The sequence below is a fragment of the Carassius carassius genome, chromosome 17 (genome assembly GCF_963082965.1).
Source record: "Carassius carassius chromosome 17, fCarCar2.1, whole genome shotgun sequence".
Lineage (NCBI taxonomy): Eukaryota > Metazoa > Chordata > Actinopteri > Cypriniformes > Cyprinidae > Carassius > Carassius carassius.
Genome location: NC_081771.1, coordinates 25,982,423 through 26,006,707, shown reverse-complemented (window position 1 = coordinate 26,006,707; position 24,285 = coordinate 25,982,423). Strand labels below are relative to the sequence as shown.

General features: G+C 36.6%; 2 protein-coding genes across 6 annotated transcripts; one reads left to right on the top strand and one right to left on the bottom strand.

The window, feature by feature from the left end:
- The first annotated feature begins 775 nt into the window (after nt 1–775).
- fam117ba (family with sequence similarity 117 member Ba) lies at nt 776–7,806 on the top strand. The gene is made up of 8 exons (XM_059571448.1): nt 776–1,371; nt 2,502–2,654; nt 3,480–3,563; nt 3,657–3,767; nt 4,770–4,913; nt 5,929–6,154; nt 6,238–6,358; nt 7,319–7,806. The coding sequence occupies exons 2-8, from the start codon at nt 2,634–2,636 to the stop codon at nt 7,605–7,607; spliced, it is 996 nt and encodes a 331-aa protein (XP_059427431.1). The 5' UTR covers nt 776–1,371; nt 2,502–2,633; the 3' UTR covers nt 7,608–7,806.
- Nucleotides 7,807–10,257: 2,451 nt separating this feature from the next.
- ical1 (islet cell autoantigen 1-like) lies at nt 10,258–24,285 on the bottom strand. Of its 5 annotated transcripts, none has more exons than XM_059571443.1 (17): nt 24,193–24,285; nt 23,236–23,277; nt 22,669–22,706; nt 22,397–22,568; nt 18,929–19,001; nt 18,521–18,644; nt 17,005–17,203; nt 16,783–16,908; nt 16,585–16,683; nt 16,413–16,498; nt 15,700–15,746; nt 15,523–15,591; nt 14,860–15,108; nt 13,480–13,731; nt 13,271–13,366; nt 13,046–13,162; nt 10,258–10,874 (listed from the first exon to the last, which is right to left on the bottom strand). In XM_059571443.1, exons 3-16 carry the CDS (start codon nt 22,680–22,682, stop codon nt 13,047–13,049), a joined length of 1,722 nt encoding a protein of 573 aa, XP_059427426.1. In that variant the 5' UTR covers nt 22,683–22,706; nt 23,236–23,277; nt 24,193–24,285; the 3' UTR covers nt 10,258–10,874; nt 13,046. The 5 variants fall into 5 exon arrangements, with proteins under 5 accessions (XP_059427426.1, XP_059427427.1, XP_059427429.1 ...); XM_059571444.1 differs by lacking the exon at nt 24,193–24,285 and adding an exon at nt 23,750–23,943; XM_059571446.1 differs by lacking the exon at nt 14,860–15,108.

Sequence of the window (24,285 nt, the reverse complement as noted above, 5' to 3'; positions counted from 1 at the left end):
AATCAACAAAAGAGCAATAATATGTAAGTGCTTTGACAAGTCTCAGTTAGACTAACGCAGTAAGCAAGGGTTTTTTATATAGTAAATAAAAAGAAAACAAGTAGATAGAATAGAAAAAAATAATAGGGAACACTAGTGTTAGGTCTTTTGTAAATATATATAAAAACAAGTCAAAAGAATAGAAAAATAATAGCTAGTGCTGGAGGGGCATTTTTTATAATAAATAAAAAGTAGGAAATAAATTAAATAGAGAGTGCAAGTGAGGGTCAAGTGTTGTTGTTTTAAATAAATAAAAACAAATAGATAAAATAGAGTTAGAAAAGAGAGTGCTAGAGCTAGAGAGTCCATTGAAGATATTGAAGAGATGTGTTTTTAGCCATTTATAATTTACAAATATCTTAATTATATAAATTATAATTGAAATATAATTTAGTTAAAAAATAAACAATTATATTATAGAAAAACATGTTTGTTTTACAATATATATATATATATATATATATATATATATATATATATATATATATATATATATATATATATATTATTCCATCTTTTTAATTATATTATTTTATCATATCATATATACTATAAAAATGTTGTTTTAAATTTTTATTTTTATAAAAATGTTTTATTTTATATTTATTTGATTTGATTTAAATATTATAATTATATTATTAGTATCATTAAATAAATTTCCAAAGATCAAAAGTATGCTGCTATTGGTCTATTTTCATACATTTGTTATCAATTGTAAAAAACTTATTTAATTATACATAAGAATACATGCATCTATGAGTTACTGAATATAGCCTACATGCCTATTGTACCTGTGACTTTTGATATTTTTATAGCGTGATAGCGCCCATCTCTGGTCGTGGAGCGAACATCAGCAGCACGGAGGAAAACAACACCACGCGCCTCAGCAACAGTAACGTAGTCTGGTGTGCGCGGGCACGAGCGCGGAACCGAGCGCGCACCTCAACGCCAGCTGTCCTCTGAGGGGGACCCTAACCGCCCCTCCCCAAAAGACATGTCTGCAGCCGCATAAACCAGATAATTTTGAGCCTTTTATCCTTCAGCTGACGAGGACCAATTCATAAATTCCCTCGCTTCGATATTCCAGCTCCAGCATCACCTTTACACAGCGACATCCCATCGACCTCCAGCAGCGCAGCAACGCCCATAGCAACGGCCCTGTGCATCCTCCTCAATCTGTTTCTCTGACCCAGCAACACCGGCCGCCCTCCACCAACAACCAACCTGCTTTCAGACGACCTTCTGAACACTGGATCCATATCACACCGTTGAGTTTTTCTTTTTTTTGCACCATGAACGCGCCTTGTGTGGTTATTGTCTCACCAGTCAAAGGTGCGTAACGTTAAATGAAAAACCGTGCGAGCATTTATCAATGCATTGCATATTATTGTTCTATTGTGGATGTTGTTTTTGCACGCCGAATAATTTAATCACTTAAACTGTTGTAGATTATGAATAATGTGACTAGTGTAATCTATAAAGCATTGGCACAAACAGAGATGCACGCGGTTCATCGTCTTGTTTTCGTGATTGCTGAGCGCGGGGTGCGGTGCTGCAGATTTCACACTGATGCGACTCTGCGTCTGTCGCGATCATTGAATAATCCATCTGCAAAAACAATTATAAACGCATGGTTAGAGTTTTGACAAGTATGCAAAATTATTTGTTTCATTGATGCAGTCATTTTATGTTAAATGTATATAGCCTAATGTTTTGAATATTTTATTTTAATGACGAATCGTTTCACCAAAGATTTAATTGTATTAATACTTTTTAATTAATTTGGTCTTGCAGCATGTTCTGCATTGCATTAATATTAACCTTATCTAAATTGGTAGCCATAGCTGAAAACAGGCTTTAGGGGGCACTATGGAGTAAACAACATTACGTTTTAAACAACAATCATTCCAATCACTCAGCCTTCTAGCTGATTGTAGACTGTATTTAACTTTTTTTACATTAATGCATAAAAATCTATCTTACAGAATGTCAAACCAGGACACAGATGGAATGAATTTGACAAAGTGACCTCAGTAATATTAGGTTTTTGTTTGTTTATACATGGTAGGAACAGACAGAGGGGGGAAAAGATGTGATGTGTAGTGAAGAATAATAAGATTGCGAGAATGCAGAATATAAATAGGGAACAAAGGTTAAAACAAAATGAAGCCACACATGATGGATCAAGAGATTATGGATAGAGGCCGAGAGATAATGGTCGTTTTAGTGCAGGAGAGGAGGGTAAATGCTTTGTCAGCTGGTCAGCAGTTTTTGCTGTGCGGAATAAAAAATGATTGAAAAATTACTATCTAACCTTCTAAAATAATGATTATATATATATATATATATATATATATATATATATATATATATATATATATATATATATATATATATATATATTAATGTCTATGGGTCTTTATATAAAATATAATTATTTTTCGTCTATTTTTACCTTATAGTCCCTGGTCATTTCGAAAGCCCTTCCTCCAGCTGAAACAATAAGGGATCCTCCTCCCTTCAACTCACCTGTAAGTTCTGACCTATCAAGGACCTGGCAGCGGCACGGGAGCTCCGCCCACAACACCCTCTAAATGAGGGACAAGGCCACCCAGGTGAGACATTAATGCCGTTTAAATGCTATACATACTATATATATATTAAATGTTACATTTAATATTTTAAAAATGTAAATTTATGCATTTAGCAGACGCTTTTATCCAAAGCGACTTACAGTACATATATATATATATATATATATATATATATATATATATATATATATAATACACTTACATACACTAAATGATCAATCAAAGTTATACCATAAGAAGAAAAAAATATATATATATGTATGTATGTATGTATGTATATATATCTTCTTGACGTGAAAAAACAGGGATCATTTTGTTTGTATCAAGGCTGATAAATGCACACTACATTTAGAGTACCTGTAGTTTACACATTTTAATATTATTTAGTAAAATATACTGTATAGGCAAGAAACACATCTTAGATATTATTTATATATTATAGATTATTTTCAATTATAATTAAATATATGATAGCATACATAATATATAATGAAACAATGAGCTCAAATGTATATTACACACATGCATGTTTTTTACACACAAGCACCCTGGTATATTTTCTTGTCCATGTGTTATAGGGTGAAAAAAGGTTGTTTCATAATTTTACTTAGTATGCAAAAATGCACAAAAAATCAATAAATGAAATGATAGTTTGTAGTTACTGTGGTTGTTATGTTAAGCGTATGAATTAAATGTTCTTTAAGCCATACGATAGCTTTTAGTAGAAAAAAAAGACTGAATAATCTTCCCCCTCCTTGTGCCAATGTATGAATGAATCAGTAAGTGCTTGAATTGTTTGGTCCAGTCTCTGTTCTTCACTCATTCTCTCTCTTTTTTCCTTGTCAGACCCCTAGGGCCTGGGTAGATGAGCGGAGGAGAGGCTCTCATAAGCGATCGGCTTCCTGCGGCAGCACTGACCAGCTGAAAGAAGTGAGACATCTAGAGCTGTTATAACATGTACTAATCCACCCTCCTCTTTTTATGATCTATGCCATTCATCATCTCTGTTTTGACTTCTTTTAGATTGCAAAATTGCGACAACAGCTCCAGCGGAGCAAACGCAGCAGCCGCCATCGCCGGGACAAAGACCGCAAATCCCCCTTTAATGGCAACCATACCATCATCCAATCACAGGTGGGCTTCATCGCATCCCAGCAGCCACCATTTGTGCTTGTGTGTGAATAACGGTGTGCTCTTGTACATCTTTAATAATACCTCCATAACCTGGGCTAGTACACGCTGCAGAACTGAAGTAGGCCAAACATCTGGAGAATTTAATAGCGCCCCACTTTCCTGCATATCTGTCCCAATTGTGCGGTTTCTCTGGCCCCTCGGAGACTGGGGGATAGGATCGTCCCAAAGGACAGTGGCTAGTTTTAGAGTAGATTACAAAGTGTCCTCTTGCCTGCTTTTACCAACACAGTCTTTGGATGAATAAGTAAACACATAGTATTTCTATGCGTGTGCGTTTTTATAACATTTGTGCAGTTAATTATACATGACACCTCAGAAGGAAGTATTTCAGCGTTTACAGATTGGCTCCATTCACTTCCATTTGCTTCACTGCAATACAGATTTATGCTTTTTTTTTTTTTTAATGAGGAAGGAAGAAGTAGAAACTAGTTTTTAATGCCACAATTTCCATAGATTAATCTTAATTCGTACCAAACCTAGAATATTCCTTTGTGTTTTGAAGATAGGAGAGGTTTTTTCAATACATTTCAAAAGCTAAGAGAGCTCGTGCTTGTTTCTGAGAAATGCAACACACAGAGAAATAAAAAAGGAAAAATTCTGGCTATCCAAAACTATAAATCATAAGAGCATGGAGAATATATAGAGAAAGAGCACTTACATCACACTATACTCAAAATCAGCAGCCTCAAGCTCAGCAGTAATGGGCTTTCAATGGTACTGCTCTCTGTAGTCGGTGGTTTGTGTATAATGATGGAGCTTAACAGCTTTTTGGCAGTGGAGAGACTGTAGAGAGTGTGTATGTGTGGGTTCAGCTCAGCGTGTGTGGGAGTCTTTCAAACAGGATTACACAGAAGGCTGGTTTTCCCTACAGCGGGAATGTTTGTAGACCCATACACACATTTCTGAAGAAGCATTGTACCCTTTCCTCTTTTTCACTCTCAGTCTCAGATGCCTAAAACCATCCTGATTCCCATCCCCATCTCTAAGTCCACACCTCCCAGATTTCGGAACAGCATAGAGGGGCTCAACCAGGAGATTGAACGCATCATCATTCGAGACACTGCGGAGAGAGATGAGATCATAGTAGTGAGTGCATCTCAACCTTTTTTTTTTCTTTTTTTATTCTCAGCGTAAGAACCCAAAGACATGTCCTAGTTAAGTGGTCAAAATACCACTTTTGAACTTTTCAAATGTTACTTATTTTATGCTTTTGGAGCACAAAGAAATGTCCTTTCTGCAAATGTACTTTAGTTGTAATTTAGTTTATATATTTTTTATCATCATTTATTCATTTATTCATATCAAGGTGACATTATTCTACTAAATCTTCAACCACTCGTTAAAAGGACATTTAAAAATGTAAAAACATTACCAAATTAGTTTTATATAGCATATATAATTAAAAATGATAATTATCTGGAACATTGAGTTATCATAGTTCAAATTGATTTCTATTATTTTGCAAGACAAAAAAAATCTTATATTTACCTGTTTATTTTTTAGGTAATCATTTCGGTAAATACTGTTACAAAAAAAGAGAGGTGTGAAAACAAAACTGGAAAGAAATATAAGGGTTTTGGGTAGAAAAACAAGATTTTTTTGGTGCATACCAGTGAATTATTCATGAGATATATCATAAACCGAATAGAGTGCAAATGTGCAGCATGTTTTTTTTTCATATTGTTACAGCATAATACAAAGGAGAAAAAAAAGAGAAAATAATAAGGAGGAAAGAATGCAGTGGACTCAAGAGAGATATTTTTGTTATACCATGTCTCATTAAAATATCAAGCTTACATTATTCTCCTGACGTCTAAAGGACACTGTACAGTTCATTCAGTCATACTGATGGATAAGGGTTATATGATTATGATTTGAAATTATTTGTTTTAGTCTATTTGAACATTACTTCTCCAAAAACCAAAAGTGCCTCCCATAATTTAAAAAGCAACATCTTAATTAGAAAAAAGGTGGATAGGGACTAAAATAAAGCTTATCGGTGCACAATCAATACTAATGTGATGTTTAGTTGAATCTAATTAACAAGAATTGCTTTTGTCCTATGCATCCTAATGAAGCAAATGTTTGTTATGTGTTTTAGCCACAGGACGTTCCTGATGGGCACCGCGCACCCCCGCCGCTCCCCCAGCGCAGCAGCAGCACACGCAGTATTGACACACAGACGCCCTCCAACGGCGGCCTCGGCAGTAACCGTAGCAACAGCAGCAGCCGGGCTGACTCTGTCTCACCGTCGTACCTCAGCATCCTCAACGACACGGTCGGAAACAGCCCGCTCGATGACACGCTCAACGAGAGCAAAGAAAGAGGTCAGAAGCACATGCAGCATCAGCATCACAATAACCTAACAGCAAACTATTTGCTTCCTAAATATTCCTGTTTCCTGTCTTAGACCTAGGACCTTGGTCTCCTCTGCCCAAATATGCTTCATCTCCAAAGCCCAACAACAGCTATATGTTCAAACGTGAGCCTCCGGAGGGCTGCGAGAGAGTCAAAGCTTTTGAAGAAAACCAGTGAGTAACCGCTTTGTAGACATTTTGTCTGTATGTTGGTGTCTTTAAAATAGGGTTTGAAACTATGGTTTTTTTTTTTTTTTTTTCATTTTCAACACAAGAGTCAGACATTCAGAAAATGTTATTTGTCCAAATTATTATGAGCTATTTTATTCTGTATTTATTTTAAATGTTTTACCAAAATGTTTATATTTTTAACACTGTAAAAAAAAAAGGTCTGTGATTTTTTTATTTTGTAAATAAATAAATAAACGGAATACAAAACATATGAAATAATGAAAGAAATGTTTTTGTTTTTTTTATAAAATACATTTAGAAACAAATTATATCTAAGAACGTAAGGTAACAAGGTAATTACAGCTTGCTACTTTGCTTTTACATAAAAGTCAAAATTATGACATAAATTAGACATAATTATAAGATAAAAAATCAATTATGACAAAACATCTTAAGACAAAACGTCTAAATGATGACATAAAAGTTGAAACTCGGTCAGAATTGACTTTTATTTTAATTCAAAATTTTGTCATAGTTTTGTATTTTTATCACATATTTATGACTTAATATGTTATAATTATGATTTATCAAAGCAAAGCAAGATTTATTAAAAAAAAAAAAAATTTTGCCGAAATGGGCTTTCATGCAAAATAACTTTGGTAACAGAATTGATAAGTTGAGTTTGACGAATACAACTAATATTGTAATTTGTATATAACGTTTTTTATTTATTCATCATAAAAGTATTGCTGAGGTGGGACCTTGGACTTTAAAAAAAGTGATGCTACACTCTATATCTCTTGCATGGAAAATACCAAGACTTAGTTATTTTGTAATAAAGTTTCCTCAGATAAAAAAGAATTGTGAGGGATTTAACTGCCAGGAACATTCATATTTCTATCAGTATAAAAGATACATCTTCACGAAAGAGCCATGAACTGTTCTTTCCATCTTCTGTTCCAGGCCAAGGCCTCTCCAGGAGATTCCTCCTTATCTCCGCCCAGACAGAAACAAGGTGAACTTTATTCCCAAAAGCGGCTCTGCTTTCTGCCTGGTGAGCATCTTGAAGCCTCTGCTGCCCACCCAGGAGCTGAACTTCCGTAGCGGGATGGGATACCACAGCATCTCCCCCTCATTGGTGCCTCTGGGTGGGGTCGCGGTGAGGAGCCTGTCCCCCTCCATGGGTCCCATCTTGTCCCGTGGACGTCAGTCACCATGCCTCCCACGACATCTTGAGGAGCCAGAAGGTTAAAACGGAAGAGAGGAATGTCAGCTGATGAACAGAGATGCCATTTTTCCTACACTCCTGTATCATCTGATAGAGTCAGAGCTTTGTTAGGAATTTATTCAAGAACCGGTTCTGAACAACTCCAAGAGATATCAGTCTGAAACTTGAACATGAGTTGTTTTTTTGTTTTTTTAAGGGTAATGTTACATGTTAAACTATGAACGAGAGGAGGTTTTTAAGATGGTGTATGTATATAGATGAAACATTTTTAGTATTGCACTGCTTTTTACTTTCTCAACTATTTATTGCATTTTACCATGAAGCCTTTGAATTTTCTTATGTATAGCTGCATCCTTTAACCTTCACAAAAGTTTGAAATAATTAAGATTTTTGAAAGATGTCTCTTAAGCTCACCAAGGTTGCGTTTATTTGATTGGAAATACAGTTAAGCAGTTATATTGTGAAATAATACTACATTTTAAAATGTTTTCTAAACGTCATTTAGTCCTGTGATGGCAAAGCTATATTTTCATCATCGTTTTTTAGTCTTCAGTATCACATGATCCTTCAGAAATGATTCAGAAATGAATCATTGTTGAAAACAGTTTTCATAAATGCATTATTTTATTCAGCAAGGATGCATTAAATTGATCAGAAGTGACAGTAAAGACATTTATAATGTTACAAAATGTTTCAAATAAATGACATCGTTTGAATTTTCTATACATCAAAGAAACAGTCATGATTTCCACAAAAATATTAAGAAGCAAAAACGTTATCATTAGTAATAATAAGAACTGTTATTAACAGAGTACCAATAATAATTCTGAAGGATCATGTGACACTGAAGACTGGAGGAATGCATACTGAAAACTCAATGTGGTGGCTTTGCCATCACAGGAGTACATGATATTTTTAAATATATTAACATAGAACCAGTTCTCTTAAATAACATTTACAGTTACTACTGTATTTTAATAAAATAATCCAGTTTTGGTGAGTATAAGAGAAAAAAAATAATAATAATGTTTTAATCTTAATTTTTCCAAACTTTTCGACCTGTATTGTAAATTTAAGTGATTTGATTTACTAGGGAAATGGAGCTTTTAGGTCACTGTTTTAGTTGCTTATAGTTTACATGCAGTTTGATTAGAGCTGTCAGAACAACCAGAAATGCTGTAGCAGATTTGAGGAGGACTAACAAATGTGCCTGACTCCCACCACTCGTTCGTAGGACCCAATTTTCATACAGTCCTTTTTCTATCATCGTCTGTCCCTACATCCAGTCTCGCCCCTTAAATGTATAGAGCCCTTCCCCATATATGTAACCGGTATGTGCTTAATGTGATTTGCTGGTGAGGGGAAGTTTTGATGGTACATGAACAGCCTGGAGGAGACATAGATCAAATGTACCAGACAGTATTATGATTATGATGCACTTATCAGTTCTGTTGCTAAATTTCAAGATTAGTTCAACAGATACGTGTCATTACTGTAATTTCAGTCAAGTGAAGGAAAACAGACTATCTGAGCACACTGGATATGAAAGACTTGTCATGTATACCAACGAAAGAAAAGGGATGCAAATAATTTAAAAGGGAAGCATGGCTTTAGCTAATAGTGAACTGATTTGAACTGTAGCATCTTTATACTGTGAAATTTATCAATCACACCGTAAAGCTTCCTTTCTTCCAAAAAGAAAAAAGCTGAAAGAAAATGGGCAATCCTGAAAAAAATTGTATGTAATTGCCTTAATACTGAATTGTGTGTAAATTAGACTGGTGCCTGTTATTGAATTTAAGTTGTTACAAGATTTGTTTCTTTCTGTGAATACAAGGAACATGGTTTCTTGACAGGATAAAATTGGATTTTATATTGATTATATTGACAAATAATGAGAGAAATAACAATCAGAAACGGGATTCAACTCAGATTTATTTGCTCTCAGATACAAAATCTCTCAATCCAGTTTCCTTCATTGAAATTGTACATTATTTAATTGAAACAAAGGCAAAGTTGCATAAAATAAACAGATGAAAGCAGCTGCGAATGGTGCGGTGTACATTCTTTTTTTTCTTCTTTTTTTTTTTTTAAAGGAAAAGAAAAAAAAGAAAAGTGGTACATAACATCTCAACATATAGTTCCAAACACAAAATTTGGACACTTCAAAAATGTTAAACCACTTAAAGACAAAAACGTGCTCCGTTAAATATGTAGTGAAATCCCGTGCGAAATGTACAGACAAAGCTATTCAGATCAACGAACATGTCTATGCTTAAAACTGACAACATACATTCTAGAACAATCCAAGACTGGACTCGGACACAGTTTAGTGCAATCGATAACTTGATTTCTGAAATGCAACAGAAAACCGATTGGTCACTCCTGATGAGACTAAACATGATCATCTGGGATAAAATTAAATGTGTAATGTTTTCTAGAGTAGGATATTTAGTTGTAACCTGTGGTAAAGATGACAAACGAAATGAAATCACATACAAAGAGATGTTCACAAACTCATTCCAGTTTTTGCATCACAGTGTGACAGTGAAGAACATTTGGGAGACGTCATTTCTCTGAGTGAGAAACAAGAATGCCTCACTTATGATTAGCTCCATTAAACTGTGACCTTCTCATTCCCACCAAACTAATGGCACAGCACACAACTTGCATATGTAGTTAACAGTAACACTTTTTATTAGATTAATAAATAATTTCATTTATTTTATCATTAAGGGTTAAACTAATCCAGTGAAAGAGACTCCAAAAATATTTGTGATTTACACGCAACGTCACACACTTTAGGTATTGGTCTTAATTAAAAATACAGTCTATAATCTATAATAGATGTTATAAATCTGTAACCCTGTTTCTGGACATTAAAACTCACGTTGTACAAAGCAAACAGATATACACACATTTATGCAGGTTTAGTCCTAGGCAAAATATCCCCCCATATGCAAGATGGGCAAATCCCCACCTTCACGTCCCTTTAAACATGTGCACTTCAAAAAGTAACAGATACTTTGCGCTCAGGTAACAACACTATAGGTGTCCTAATGAACATACAGTAAATTCACACATACAATGAAAGAATGGAGAAAAGAGAGACATTCCCATATCTCACAAACCTTCCAGTGTTATATGGATAGAGATTTCTGGATGCTTCCTTGGCTCAAGTTGAATTGTTTCAAGAGAGGTAGTGATCCAGCTCCGAATGAAGGCTTGGGATATGCACTCCTTTCCATCAAAGAATATTATGGATGTGATACAGCTCCAGATCATCCTTCACTGAGAGAGGTAAAAGGCTGCATTATGACACAATCTCACCTTTGCAATACAAGATTACTTGTGACAATTTAGTAAAGCCATATTAAGTATTATAAGTATTATAGTATATGTGTGTGTGTGTGTGTGTGTGTGTGTGTGTCAGGACACAACTCTGTATAATTACATGGGTATGACACAGGTATTACAAGGAGAGGGTGACTTATGAGGACATGACCTATGACCCCATTTTTCAAAACGCTTATAAATCATACAGAAAGAGTTTTTTTTTTGAGAAAGTAAAAATGCACAAAGTTTACTGTGAGGGTTAAGGTTAGGTGTAGGGTTGGTGTAGGGCCATAGAATATACAGTTTGTACAGTATAAAAACCATTATGCCTATGGGATGTCCCCACTTTTCTCAAAAACAAACGTGTGTGTGTATGTGTGTGTGTGTGTGTGTGTGTGTATATACAGTACTGTGCAAAAGTCTTAGGCCACTAGTATTTTCACCAACAAAAAATGGTTTTAAGTCAGTAATTTCTATCTTTTGCTGTGTCAGTAGTAAATATCAAACAGAAAGAGAACAAACTGAGACAGACTCAATCCAGAAGAACTGAGGCAATGTCTCCAAAACGCTTCAAGAAACCTGTAAAGCTACGGTACTGTGCAAACCTTTAGGCACTTGTGTAAAAAAGCTGTAAAGTGAGGATGCCATCAAAAAAATGCCATAAATAGATTTTATTTATTAACTTCTATTACGGTAACTTAACTAAATTAAATCAACATTTGGTGTGACCACAATATGCGTTAAAAAAAGCTTTTGTCCTAGGTGCACTTGCACATTGTTTTTCAAGTAGCTTTGCAGGTGGGTTTCTTGAAGTGTCTTGGAGACATTGCCACAGTTCTTCTGGATTGAGTCTGTCTCAGTTTGTTCTCTTTCAGTTTGTTCTGTTTCTTCATGTTATTCCAGACAGACTGGATGATGGGGAGATCAGATCTATGTGTGAAGCGCTGGCTGTTGTCAGACTCCTTGTGCAAACAATAATCTCACTGCATTATTAAAATTAATGGCAAAAATAATGTTTGGAAATGTTAACTGATATTTACTACTGACACACTACAGCAAAAGATAGAAATAACTGACTTAAAACCATTTTTTGGTGAAAATAATAGTGGTCTAAGATTTTTGCACAGTACTGTATATATATATATATATATATATATATATATATATATATATATATATATATATATATATATATACACACACACACACACACACACATACACACAGTGCCTTGTGAAAGTATTCATACGCCTTCATTTTTTTCCACACTTTAATATGCATGTTAAGCTGGTTTTAAGTACATTTTTCCCCACAATCTACACTACATACACCATACTGACAAAGCAAAAACAGAAATGCCACAACTTTGTACATTTATTAAAAATGAATAAGTATATTGCATAAATATTCATACCCTTAACTAAATATTTGGAGGAAGCCCCTTTACAGTCTCAAGTCTTTTTTTTCTTTGATGCGACAAGCTTTGCTCATCAGCATTTGGCAATTATCTGCCATCCTTCTCCTCATCTCTTCACTTCTCAAGCTCTGTCAGGTTGGATGGGGGTAGATGCACATTTTCAGGTTTCTCCAGAAATATTTGATTGGGTTCAAGCCCAGGATGGGGCTGGGCCACTCAAAGACATTGACAGACTTGTCTATAAGCCACTCTTGCTGTGTGCTAAGGATCACTGTCCTGTTGGAAGATGAACCTACTTGCCCAGTCTGAGGTTCTGAATGCTCTAGACTAGGTTTTCATTAAGGCTATCTCAATATTTTGGTGCATTTAGCTTGTCTTCTACTCTGATGAGTCCCTTCCACTGAAAAACAGCCCCACAACATGAGGCTGCTCCCAGCACACTTTACTTTTGGGATGGTACTCTGCAGATGATGAGCAGAAGGGTAGTAACATCTACAAGCAATATGAATGCTCCTGAGCTAAATTTCAACTGTCCCAGGTAGGTATGAATACTTATGCAATGGAAACATTTAAGATTTTTAGTATGTTAGTATGTTTTAGTAAGTATGTTAAATTCAAAGTGAACAGTGGTTCAAAGTAGTTTAACCATTTTTATAAACCTGGGACTTATTTGTCAGTGATAAATATATACAAACGCACAATAACACACCTCAGGCATTGAGGAACTCCTGATCACTACGTCCAATAGCATCTGGGTTGGACAGAGGGTCCAAATCTGCAAAGAGGTTAAACCAGGCAGACATGTCCCTGGAGTTTCCCTTAGGTGCTAAAAAGACACAGAGAGATGAATCACTACAGAAACAGTAAAAAAAAGACCATCTAAGGTTATCTGTATCCATCTGTTAATTTTTGACATGTGATATAAAACTCTTACCACTGGCAGAGGAGTGTGGAGTATTCTGGGTAGGCTGTCCTCCACTGGAAGGTGGTTGGAGGGGCAGGGCTTGAAACATAGGTGGAGTCGCCCATCCTGAATAACAGAAAGAGAATCAATATGAACATCACAGGGACTGCACTGAATACAAAAAAACTGTGTTGTTTGTTCCTCCAGCCAGTAGAGGGCAAATAAAAGTTTGTGCAAACCTGTGGCACTAAGGCTATGGTCCAGGAGCTGTGATGGCAGGAAGCCAGTGGGTGTGTTTGCCATTCCTGCTTCCTGTGAAGGAGCAGTAACAGGAGCAGGAGGGGCCTCAAAACAGCCGAAAGCATCCTGCCATGCCTTACTAAACTCACTAGTGCCACCCGCAGCCCCAGGACTCAGCAGATCCTGCAGGAATGCCAGGTCACCTCTCTCTCTGTCCTCTTCTTTCACCTCGGACAACAGATCCCTGCCTACTACAATAAAAAGAAGAAGATAATCAGGCTTTTACACTGCAAAAAGCAAATGGCTCCCCAAGTACTCTTGTCTTGTTTTCTGGTACAAATATCTAAACATTCTTTATTAAAGAAACATTTACTTTAATCAAGAAAAATGTACTTTAGAAGGCAAATTATATCAGATATTAAAACAATGTTTTCTGAAAATGTATTAAAATAAGGTAAGTTTAATATTAAAACAAGAAAATAAAATCTGCCAGTGGTGTCAGAAAAAAAAAGAGAGAAAAATATACCCTTTTCAAAGGGAAAACAAATCAATTTGTCTCACCATAATGGCAGATATGTTTTTCTGTTTAAGCCTAAACTGACTTAATTTTGGTAAATTTAGCAACAAAAAAAAAACAAGACTTAATATCTTGAGAAGCCAAATGACATCAGATATCAAGTCTTGTTTCGTGATAAAAATATCAAAATTAAATGAGTTTAATCTTTAACAACAAACAAAATCTGCTGAACTCAAAAGGAGAAAAACATTTATTTATTTATTTTTCTTACTAGATGTTCTTACTAGATGTTTAAACTCACTCATTTTTCAAAAAAACAAGACTTGCTATCTCATTTAATTTAGCTTCTCAGTTAAACGCATTTTGGTTTTAGAATAATTCGATATTTGTATTGGAAAACAAGACAAAAATATGGAGACTGTAAAAACTTTTTACAGTGGTGTAGTATAGCAGAAGTGAGATAAAAAAGAATCACAGAGAAGCTTCGAGAAAAATATGGCTGCGTCATAAACATAAGAAGTCAATTTAGGTTTAAAATGTGAAAAACAAGTTCCCAAAACCTTCTCAAATAGGGCATACAAATAGAACATATGTAAAAAGCTGGGGGAAGAGAAATTAACCTCGAGGAAAGTACCGTTTTTAAAAATGCTTTTTAAAAGTTTTACAGAAACACCTGGAGAGTTTTAAGAGTGGAGAAGGAAATCTAAAAGAGCAGTAAGCATTAAAAGTTTCTGAATAATTCTTATGAAACCTCAAAGACAAAGATGAAGCTGTTAAAGCACATCCAAAGGGTTTTAGAGAGTAAGAACAGGTGCTAAGGGAGCCCTGGGCACTGAAGAGATGCCCAGCCAAGCATTTATACCTATTTCAGGTGATAGACTGCTGAGAAAGGCATCTTGCATTTCTTCATGTGATACACCTACGCCCCACTGAACAACAGGGGGCTTTGAGACCTCCTGCAGTATCTGAGGCTGCATAACGGACATGGATGGGTGAAGGGTTGGGGTCAAGGTTGGAATGAGAGAAGGGGTCAAGCCAGGCTCAGGGGTCATTAATAGGAGGTCATCATCTGTACTATCTCCACCAATAAGGCCAAATTGTTCAGTCAATGCTGCAGTACAGGGGCAGAGATGAAGATGAGAAATACACACAGGCATACTGTAAATAATAGCTACTCAAACACACCAAGGGTTGCACCGACTAAACAAAAAGTTGATTAGTTCTATCAATATTTGATGCTTTAAGTCTGTGTCAACTGAGCATGTGACTGAGTTGTTATGCCTCTTCACTGAATTGAAATTAAATCTAGGGCTGAGTTGTATGACTATATATATATATATATATATATATATAATGTAATTGATTATTATATATGTGCTTATCTAAGGGTTTGAATAACAATTAATCTGACTAAATATAACTAAAACATAATTTGCAGTTTATGGATGACTAGTCAATTAGTAGCAATGAGTAGTGGGGCAAGGCCTAGTATGCAAACACACACACACACACACACACACTTTACCAGAGTCCAGACTGGCACACAAAGAACTGTCAGGTCCTCTACTCTGACCATCTACCGCAGAAGTAGAAACTGTTAAAAACACAAAGGAAGTGCACCTTTTTTCAAGAAACTTGAGCCAATAGAAAATCATTGGGCATTCCTGCGTGTTCCCAAATGTGCTTTAAAAGCTGAACATACCAGTATCGGATGATTCACCCAGCTGTTCATCTTCAAGTGAAACAAGACTGAAACATAAACATACAAACACCAAATTAATTTAATAGACACCCTGATGCATGGCTAAATGGATGCAGAGAAGAGATGATTCACATTACTATGACACACAGTATCAGATTAGAATTACAAAACACCTGAAATTAAATCTAAATTGACAAATTGGAGTGCGTCACAGCGATATTTCTAGGAAGCGGTTGAGGGTCATCACAGTTTTATAGAACAGCATGTCTAACACAGATGGCAGAGGAATAAATACAGTCTCATTTCCCGCTGTCAAGACAGGAAATGACAGTGGAACTTTAAGCAGTGTTTCCTGTTCACGAAGGTAGCAGGAGTTTCTAAAAGAATTACAATGTTCCACTCACAGATCAGTAACCAGAGCCTTCAAAAAGGCCCCTCGCCTGAAGAGACCTAATCTGAGGTTCACGGAGGGTTGCAGAGAATGAGAAAAGAGAGTGAATGAAAGATCTGACAATGAGAGGCAAGCAGGGTGCCTTCAAGGGAAAAGACATGCTTTCTTGATGAAAAAGAATGAAGAAAAAAATGAGACTGCTAGATTTGTCTGTGTGAGATTCATTGACCATGGGATATATATTATATTACACACAAAAAACATAACGAAGAAGATGAAAATGGCTGTCTCGTGGCCAAACTATGTCTAACTGTGTTCTCACTTGTCTGGATGTGTCTTCTTTTCCTCGTCTTTGCTGTCCTCTGCTGTCTGCATGGAAACAATTTGATCCAATGGGTCCCTTAATTCCTTTAATGAGCCATATGTAGTCAAATAAGAGCTTAAATCTCATGACATAACAGTTTCATTTCTGGGATTTGTGCATGGAGACCTACTTTAAGGGTAGTGAACTGGTAAGGTACATATCCTTTGAAGGCCTCATGGATGCCGGACATCACATGTGCAGTCTTCTCCCAGTACTGTAAGAGCGTTGTCTATAGAAAAAACAATACAGGATGAGAAAAGGTTTGAAAAATATGAGTGTTTAATAAAGAATGACAGTTGGAAGGAAATTAAGGTATTACACATTTTACCTGGTAAGTACATAATGAATGTGAAAGCATGTTGCAGCGACTGGCGCCCAGCATGACCACTTTCTGACACACGTCATTTTTCAGCTTATCAAAATGCACTTTTGTTCCTCTAACCTGGGCCTGAACCTGTTCACAAACACACACAGATAACAGACACTTCAGCCTCCATGTTGTATACAGATGCAAGTCCCTCCTCTGATTGCTCACTTCACGCAGTCTGACCTTCCGAAATTTTTCCAGTTGTTTGTAAGTATCTGGGTCCAGTTCCTGTGAGACGTCCTTCATCCAGAGCAGAGCTCCGCGGTACTCAGTACGGGCTTTCTCCATCCGGCTCACGGTCAGCAGGGTGTCTGCGATGGCTCTCCTCCGGAAAGTCTCCACTTCCTGTTCCAAACGATGGAGAGGGGGACACAGCGCCAACCTGGGCATGACAGAGGACAAGAAGACAGAGAAATTGTTGCCAGTGGCTTAATCATATCATTGTTGAATGTAGCACCGAAGGACAGAGAGGTTAGTGTGTCTTTAGTGTTTGCAGAATATAGAAATATTCCTTCTATGGCTGCCAAAGTAACTTGTATTGATTTGTAATAATTGAGTAATTAATCAAAAGTGACAACAACAAAAAAACTCTAGTGAAATAGTTTCTATGTTGGTATTATTTTTCCAATTTAATAATTCAATGAAAAAAAAAGGATGTGTGTGTGTGTGTGGTGTTCAAAAAACATCTTTTATTATTGTCAATGTTAAAAATGGCTATGCCGCTTATTTGTAGAGACTAATTCATTTTTAAAGGATTCTTTTTGAAAAGAACAGCATTTATTTGAAATAAAATGTTTTTATGAAATTAATGCAGCCTTGTTGAATAGCAGTATTCATTTCTGACTTAAAAGCTTTTGAAAGAGTGTATACATATACATAATATTCATACACATGCATACACATGTGTGTATTGTCACGGGAGGAGCCAACGACAGACACAGTGGGCGTGGGCGTGGCGTCAGGCCTCGAAGAGGCTTTTATTAACAGAAAATAATGTAAAAAAGGGAATAAGGGGGAAAGGGGGAGAGTGTCCAAAATAAACAGGGGATCTGGTGTCATCGTCGTGCTACGGGGTTCGTGTGGGTCGGGCAGTGTTCATGGAGGAAGGGTCTAGGTAAGGGGCGGAGTCCGGCGGCCACACGCGCTCCCCTCTTTGGTCCGCGGCACTTGCTGGGGATGGAAGGCCCGGCATCCTGGCCCGTCGGCCGTGTAAACGGGTGCGGTTCTCGTCCGGATCGCGGGTCCGGTGGCTCACGTCTCTGGTGGCGCGGGAGTCCCTCAACGCACCCTTCCTGGACCCACGAGGACACCAGTGTGCATACACGGGGAAGAGACTGGTCTCTCGAGGAGAGGTGCGTTGGGCTTTTCAACAGCGGTGGTGATGAGGTTCATTCACATCAGGTGTGCCCCATAACACGCAGCCAGCCTTGGCTTATCCAGCGCCCCTCCTCTCTCACACACCCACTACTGTCGGGAGCCTGGTGAAGGGCGGTGATTTAGGACGGGGTGCCGATGATAATCAGGGAGGAGGCAGCTGACTCGTCACAGTATCTATACGTATCCTGACCAAACTGCTTAGTTGTTGTTGCAATGTATTCAATCAAGACATATGCACGTATTAACTATCAAAGCATCATGAAGTAAATTGCATTAATGATCTGAAGCCCTGATTCAGTCATATTTAAAGAAGAGTGCCTACCTTTGCTTGGCAGAACAGCAGAGGGCTTTACTCGTGGCGTCCATCATACTGCCTGCTTTTGTTTTATCATGCTCTGCCTGGAAGCGCAAGAACAGTCCAAGCTCATTCTCCTCTTGAGAGAGGTCTGAAGTGAGGAGGTCACAGGAGGAAAAAACAGGGTTATTACCACGACAATAACAATATGTGGCTTGATTATATGTGCTGAGCATTATCAATTATGAAAACCACAAAAACACATTTGTAGAGTTATGCTTAAAATGGTCTACTGACTCCACAGTAACAGCATTCATGGAAACTGAGAAAGTGTGCTGTATTCCACTGCATGCAGTGGCTTTCAAAACAAGCTGAACAAGACTCTTTGTGTTTGCACACACACAGAGAGGGGGGAAGATCATGTTCTTCACTCACGTGTGATTCTTTGCTGGTATTTCTCAATCACTTTCAGGAGTTCTGTGCAAGTGCTCTGGACTGAACGGAAAAACTGGAGGAAACAGATAACACATTATCATCAACAAATACAATTAATACATTGTTTTAGTTTTTGTTACATATGTAAAAAAAGGAAGCAGCACTTCTGTGTTTGTTGCAACACACCAAAATATCTCTGAATCTTTCATTCTTTTCATCATTTATATACTCCGACAGAAGATTTGGTCACCCACACTAAAGACTCCAAAAAAATAAAAGAACACAAAAAATGGTATTTCCAGTCTTGCTGTCATGGAAACAAAGGATGTTAAGTCCCTGACTGTCTGAGAGAGCAGGAGAATGTGCTCTACCTGAAACAAGAAACTCACAGGAATGACACAAAGAATATATATCATTCATAACTCATTCATGCCTTTGTTCTAGAGAGAGTTTCAAAAGCTTTGAGAAGCCAAATATAGGAACAGGACAAATTCCAGTATTCAACAATGGGAAAAAAACACTGGGCTATAGAAAATAACAGCTATTTCAAATAAAATGTTCTTTTGAACTTTTTATTTGTTAACAAATCCTGAAAAGTTCACAAAATTAATCCATCAGCACAACTGTTTTCAACATTAATAATAATAATAATAATTGTTTTAAACACCAAATCAGCAAATTAGACCATTCTCTGAAGGATCGTGTAACACTGAAATAATGGCTGCTGAAAATTAAGCTTACACCACAGATATAAATCACATTTTTAAATGTATTCAAATAGACAAAGGTGATTTTTAACTGTAATGATATGTCACAATATTACCGTTTTTTTAACCAAATAAATACAGCCTTAGTGAGCACAAGAGTCAATGCTGAAAATCTTACAGACCCCAGACTATTGAAAGGTAATGTAGCTGGTAATTTAGCAGATGCTGTTATCAAAAGCGAACTGCATTATACTTATTACAAGGGATAATAGTGATAGTTCATGGATCACACCAGCAACCTTCCGGTTACCAGACTTAAGCCTTTGCAACTACTGTTTAAACAGGTTTGTAAGAAAATATACAAATAATCATAGTCGGGGAGAGAAAAAATTCATAGCTACTTCAGAAAAAAGTATTACTGGGGTCATTTCTTGTATTAATAAAGTATATTCATGTGGATCAAATTAAACATGGCATCCACCCAGACTAAGGTCCATGTGTGCTGATGAAGGTGTGACCCCTGCCGGTGAGGTCTGCTTTCAGGTTACTGTTTAACTCTGTGCACAGGCCTGACAAACCTGCAAGAACAACACTCTCAGGAATCAGGTTTGTACAACAGCCTCTGCTAAATAAACACGGTTCTGTGTCCATTTCGCACCATAAGGATAATTCATTAATGTTTTCAAGTTAAAAGGAAACAGTGCTTTGTTACCAAACAGGCTAAAAGCCAATTCACATGATCATAAGGGCAGCTGTGGCTCAATGGAGAAAGAACATGGATACACCGGTTCATTAAGCGAGCAGCCGGGGGGCTTACGGTGGTCTGTCTTCTGCTCTCCTCTTCACTGGAAACCATCTAATGACCAGTAAACCAGGATATGCTTAAGTGTAACAGCCTGAGGCAGGGCAAGATTTGACAAACATACATAAACAAACACTAGCACACACGCTTCCTTAAACTACGAGTGGTCTACAGATTTTTATCAGCTCTTGTTTCCAAGAATTCAGCTACTTAATTCAGTACTTAATTAATACTTAATTCAGCTATTAAACAAATGTCAACTAATCTAAAGTAGATTATCTTTCATACATATGGCCAACCAAATACAACACTTCCAGGCTAAAATAAATCCAGACTCAATAAAATCAGTGTTCATGTATTCAGATCCTAAAACCTGGAGTGCAAGATCAAAAAGAAACCAAAGCTTGGGCTACAAATGCCCCAAACACTTAAAAGGATAGTTCACAAATTGAAATTTCTGTCATCACTTACTCCCCTCATATCATTCCCAACCCACAAGTTAAAAGTCATGCAGATTTGGAATGACATGAGTTTGAGATGACAGAGTTTACATTTTTAGTGTGAACTATGTATAAAAATCTGGGACAAAATTTCCCTAAATTAATATTCTCTGTTTGATTTTATCTGTTATTTCATGAAATATTTATTTTATGTCTATATAGTTAAAGTATGAAACATCCTAATGAGCTTAAATAATGATTCTGCATGAAATTGCAAAAAGCGTGTGCCCTCAGAGTTCAAAGAGTCTCAGGAGACATATTTCAGTGCTGTCAGGAGGGAGGGAGAATTTAGGCATGATATTGTTAAAAAGTCACTTTATTTGATATAATTGAATCACTTTGGGTATTATATAAAAACGTACAAGGTACAAATGTATACTTCAGTCCAAAAGTTTGGGGCTGGTAAGATGTTTCTTCTGTTCTCATCATGCTGCATTTATTTGACCAAAAATATAGAAAAAAACAGCAATAATGTGAAGTTCTATTACAATTTAAAATACATGTATTCTGTTTTAATATATTTTAAAATGTAACTTATTTTTGTGAAGAATTAACTAGATTTTAGTAGCCATTACTCCAATTTTAAGAGTCACATGATACATCAGAATTTTTTTTTGCTCAAGTAACATTTCTTCTTAACAGTGTTGAAAAAGTGTTGATTAATATGTTTCTGAAAATCATAAACAAAACAAAAAGAGTAAAACTAAATTATAGAAAGTTAAAAATAAGCAATTTGTTTTTAATTATTTAATTGCCTTTGCTAACATTTTTGATCATTTAATGCACCTTTGCTGAATGAAAGCATTATTTATTAATTTTTTACAAAACGGCAGTGTACAGTACCTTGTTCATTTCTTACACAGCTTGGCTGAGTTTGTGTCACCTAAGTGTGAGTCTGTATATCCTACCTAAATCTGCGTTGGACTGCTGTTAAAAAAGACATAAACATTTATAGGCAATGCATTGCCTGAATATGTGAAGAGGGAAAGGGAAAAGAAAGGGCAGTGTGTGTGTCTGTGTGTGTGTGTGTGTGTGTGTGTGTGTGTGTGTGTGTGTGTGTGTGTGTGTGTGTGTGTGTGTGTGTGTGTGTGTGTGTGTGTGTGTGTGTGTGTGTGAGTGTATAAAAGAAAGGCAGTCAAGGCAGAGACAGTGCCAGGGCCATTTAGACTGAATGTCTGTACAAACACACTGGTAAATCAAGCACAGTTGATCAAAGTATAGCATCATCTAGAGATCTGTTCATCTTATCTCTCCCCTGTGATCATGTGACAGTACACCATTAACCTCCCTCCATCTCTTTCAGTCATTTCTCTGTCAGGCACACAATCATCAAACGGAAGAAAAAAAATTGCTTTCAGATATTAAAAAACAGAATGAGTCACTGAAAGAAAATCCTGGCCCAGTGATGCTTCACTTTCACCCACAGGTCTTTTCACTACATTTACAAGGGTGCTCATACCTCCAATTTGGCATCAAGATCTGCGTCAGATGCCACCACATGCTCATCTTCTTTCTTCCCTGTGGCCTTGATCAAAACCTGCTTGGTCTTCCAGAACTTCTTCTGCATTCGGGCCATGACCGAGCTGTCCTCCCCCAGAACTGCTCTGCCACTGAACATGTCACTGGAGAACCTGAAAGAACATGCCATGTTCTTCAGATATACTTGTTATTAAAAACAGAATCTAAGAAGAGGAGGGGGTAACATTCATTGGACAAACTCAAGATACAAACCCATAGCTGTCCATCTTCTTGATGAGTGTGGCTTAAATCTGCAAATGGGATAGAAATATTGAATCATGCCTTGCCTTGGGTCACAAGACCTACACTACCAAGTTAAAGGTCAGTCATTATTTTAAAAAACTGATATATTTATTAATCTAGAATAGATTCAATTGATATTTTATGATGTTACAAGTTATTTAATAATAATTATTTTATTTTATTCCAATAAATCAAAGTCACAATTTCCACAAAAATATTAAGCTGCATAACTGTTCGCAACATTGATTATGGTAATAAGAAATACTTCTTGAGCACCAAATCAGCATATTAGAATGATTCCTGAAGGATCATACACTGAAAACTGCAGTGATGACTGCTGAAAATTAACTTTTGCCATCAGAGGAATAAATATGAATACATTAAAATAGAAATCAGTTTATTTAACTGTAATAATATTTCACAACATCACAGATTTACTGCATTTATCAAATTATCTGCAGTTTTGGTTAGCATGAGAGAAGTTTTTTATAGACGTATGTACGCTTAAAAAATGTATTAAAACATTTTATTACTTACTTTTCAAAAATCAGCGGTGGCATTCAGCAGACACTGAAATAACTGGATAAAATACCAAAAAAAATACCAATAAAAATTAATGATATTATTTCAATATTATAAACAAGTGTCACTGCTGGACAATTTAAATGAATAATAAATAAATCTGAGCTTTGAGGAAAGTCAGTTGATACATAAATACTTAATAAGGCAAAATAAATGGAATGCCCTTTGTAAACTGCAGTCTTGTTGTTCTTTTGAGGTAACAGCTGTTAGCTCTCACAGTGACTGCCATGTCTCTCACGGTCACAAATATCCCATTCCCAAAACCAATGACAAACACCGTATCCAAACACACACACGCGCAAATGCAAACGTTTAATGCAAGTCAAAAGAAACTATAATAAGATCCAAACGCCTGTCCTGACATTCATTCAGCATCATTAACGTTTAAATGATTAGTGATTATTAAGCGTTTAACAGTTGTGTCACTAAATACATGATAAACTCACATTTCCCGCTAAACAAAACGCACTGTTTATGAGCTAACGCTGTTGTTGATCGCACCTTCCTCCACATCCAGCAACTCATCATGGGTCTGGTTACAATGCCTGCTCGCTTTTATCACATTCGCTTGTATTTTCCCGAGCATTTTAGTGTACACAACTGCTACTTTGTGTCAAATAAATTGACTAAACCATGTATTCCTAGCGTATCCAGGACGCCTCTCTGCAAAGATAAACGAAAAAATATTGTAAAAAGACAGTTACCGGATCCCAAACAAGATAAGGAGTCATCGAGCTCTCGTTGCGTTTCCCCATAATAATAACCCTGCTAACTTTTAGAGCACGCATTTGACATGGCGACTTCAGTCTGCAGTTCGAAACCGACACTATACGGGTCCTGATAATTATTCATTCATTAAATATGAGTGTATATATTTGAAGGAATTGTTATTAGGGCATCGCATTTCCTTACCCGCTGACGTTGCCTTGAGCACCGATGGGAACGTTCACGCACGTCATTCCCGTGAGCTGAGGGGCAGCGAGAGCGCGTGCGCAAACCAGTAAG

Excerpts from the sequence above, each read along its gene's own strand:
- fam117ba (XM_059571448.1), top strand. The coding sequence starts at position 2,634 with ATGAGGGACAAGGCCACCCAG. Across the intron at positions 3,564-3,656 it reads GCACTGACCAGCTGAAAGAA|ATTGCAAAATTGCGACAACA; the intron begins GTGAGACATCTA and ends GACTTCTTTTAG. Across the intron at positions 6,155-6,237 it reads CAACGAGAGCAAAGAAAGAG|ACCTAGGACCTTGGTCTCCT; the intron begins GTCAGAAGCACA and ends TTCCTGTCTTAG.
- ical1 (XM_059571443.1), bottom strand. Across the intron at positions 17,204-18,520 it reads TGCTGTTCTGCCAAGCAAAG|GTTGGCGCTGTGTCCCCCTC; the intron begins GTAGGCACTCTT and ends TGTCATGCCCAG. Across the intron at positions 15,747-16,412 it reads AAGAAGACACATCCAGACAA|TCTTGTTTCACTTGAAGATG; the intron begins GTGAGAACACAG and ends TTTATGTTTCAG.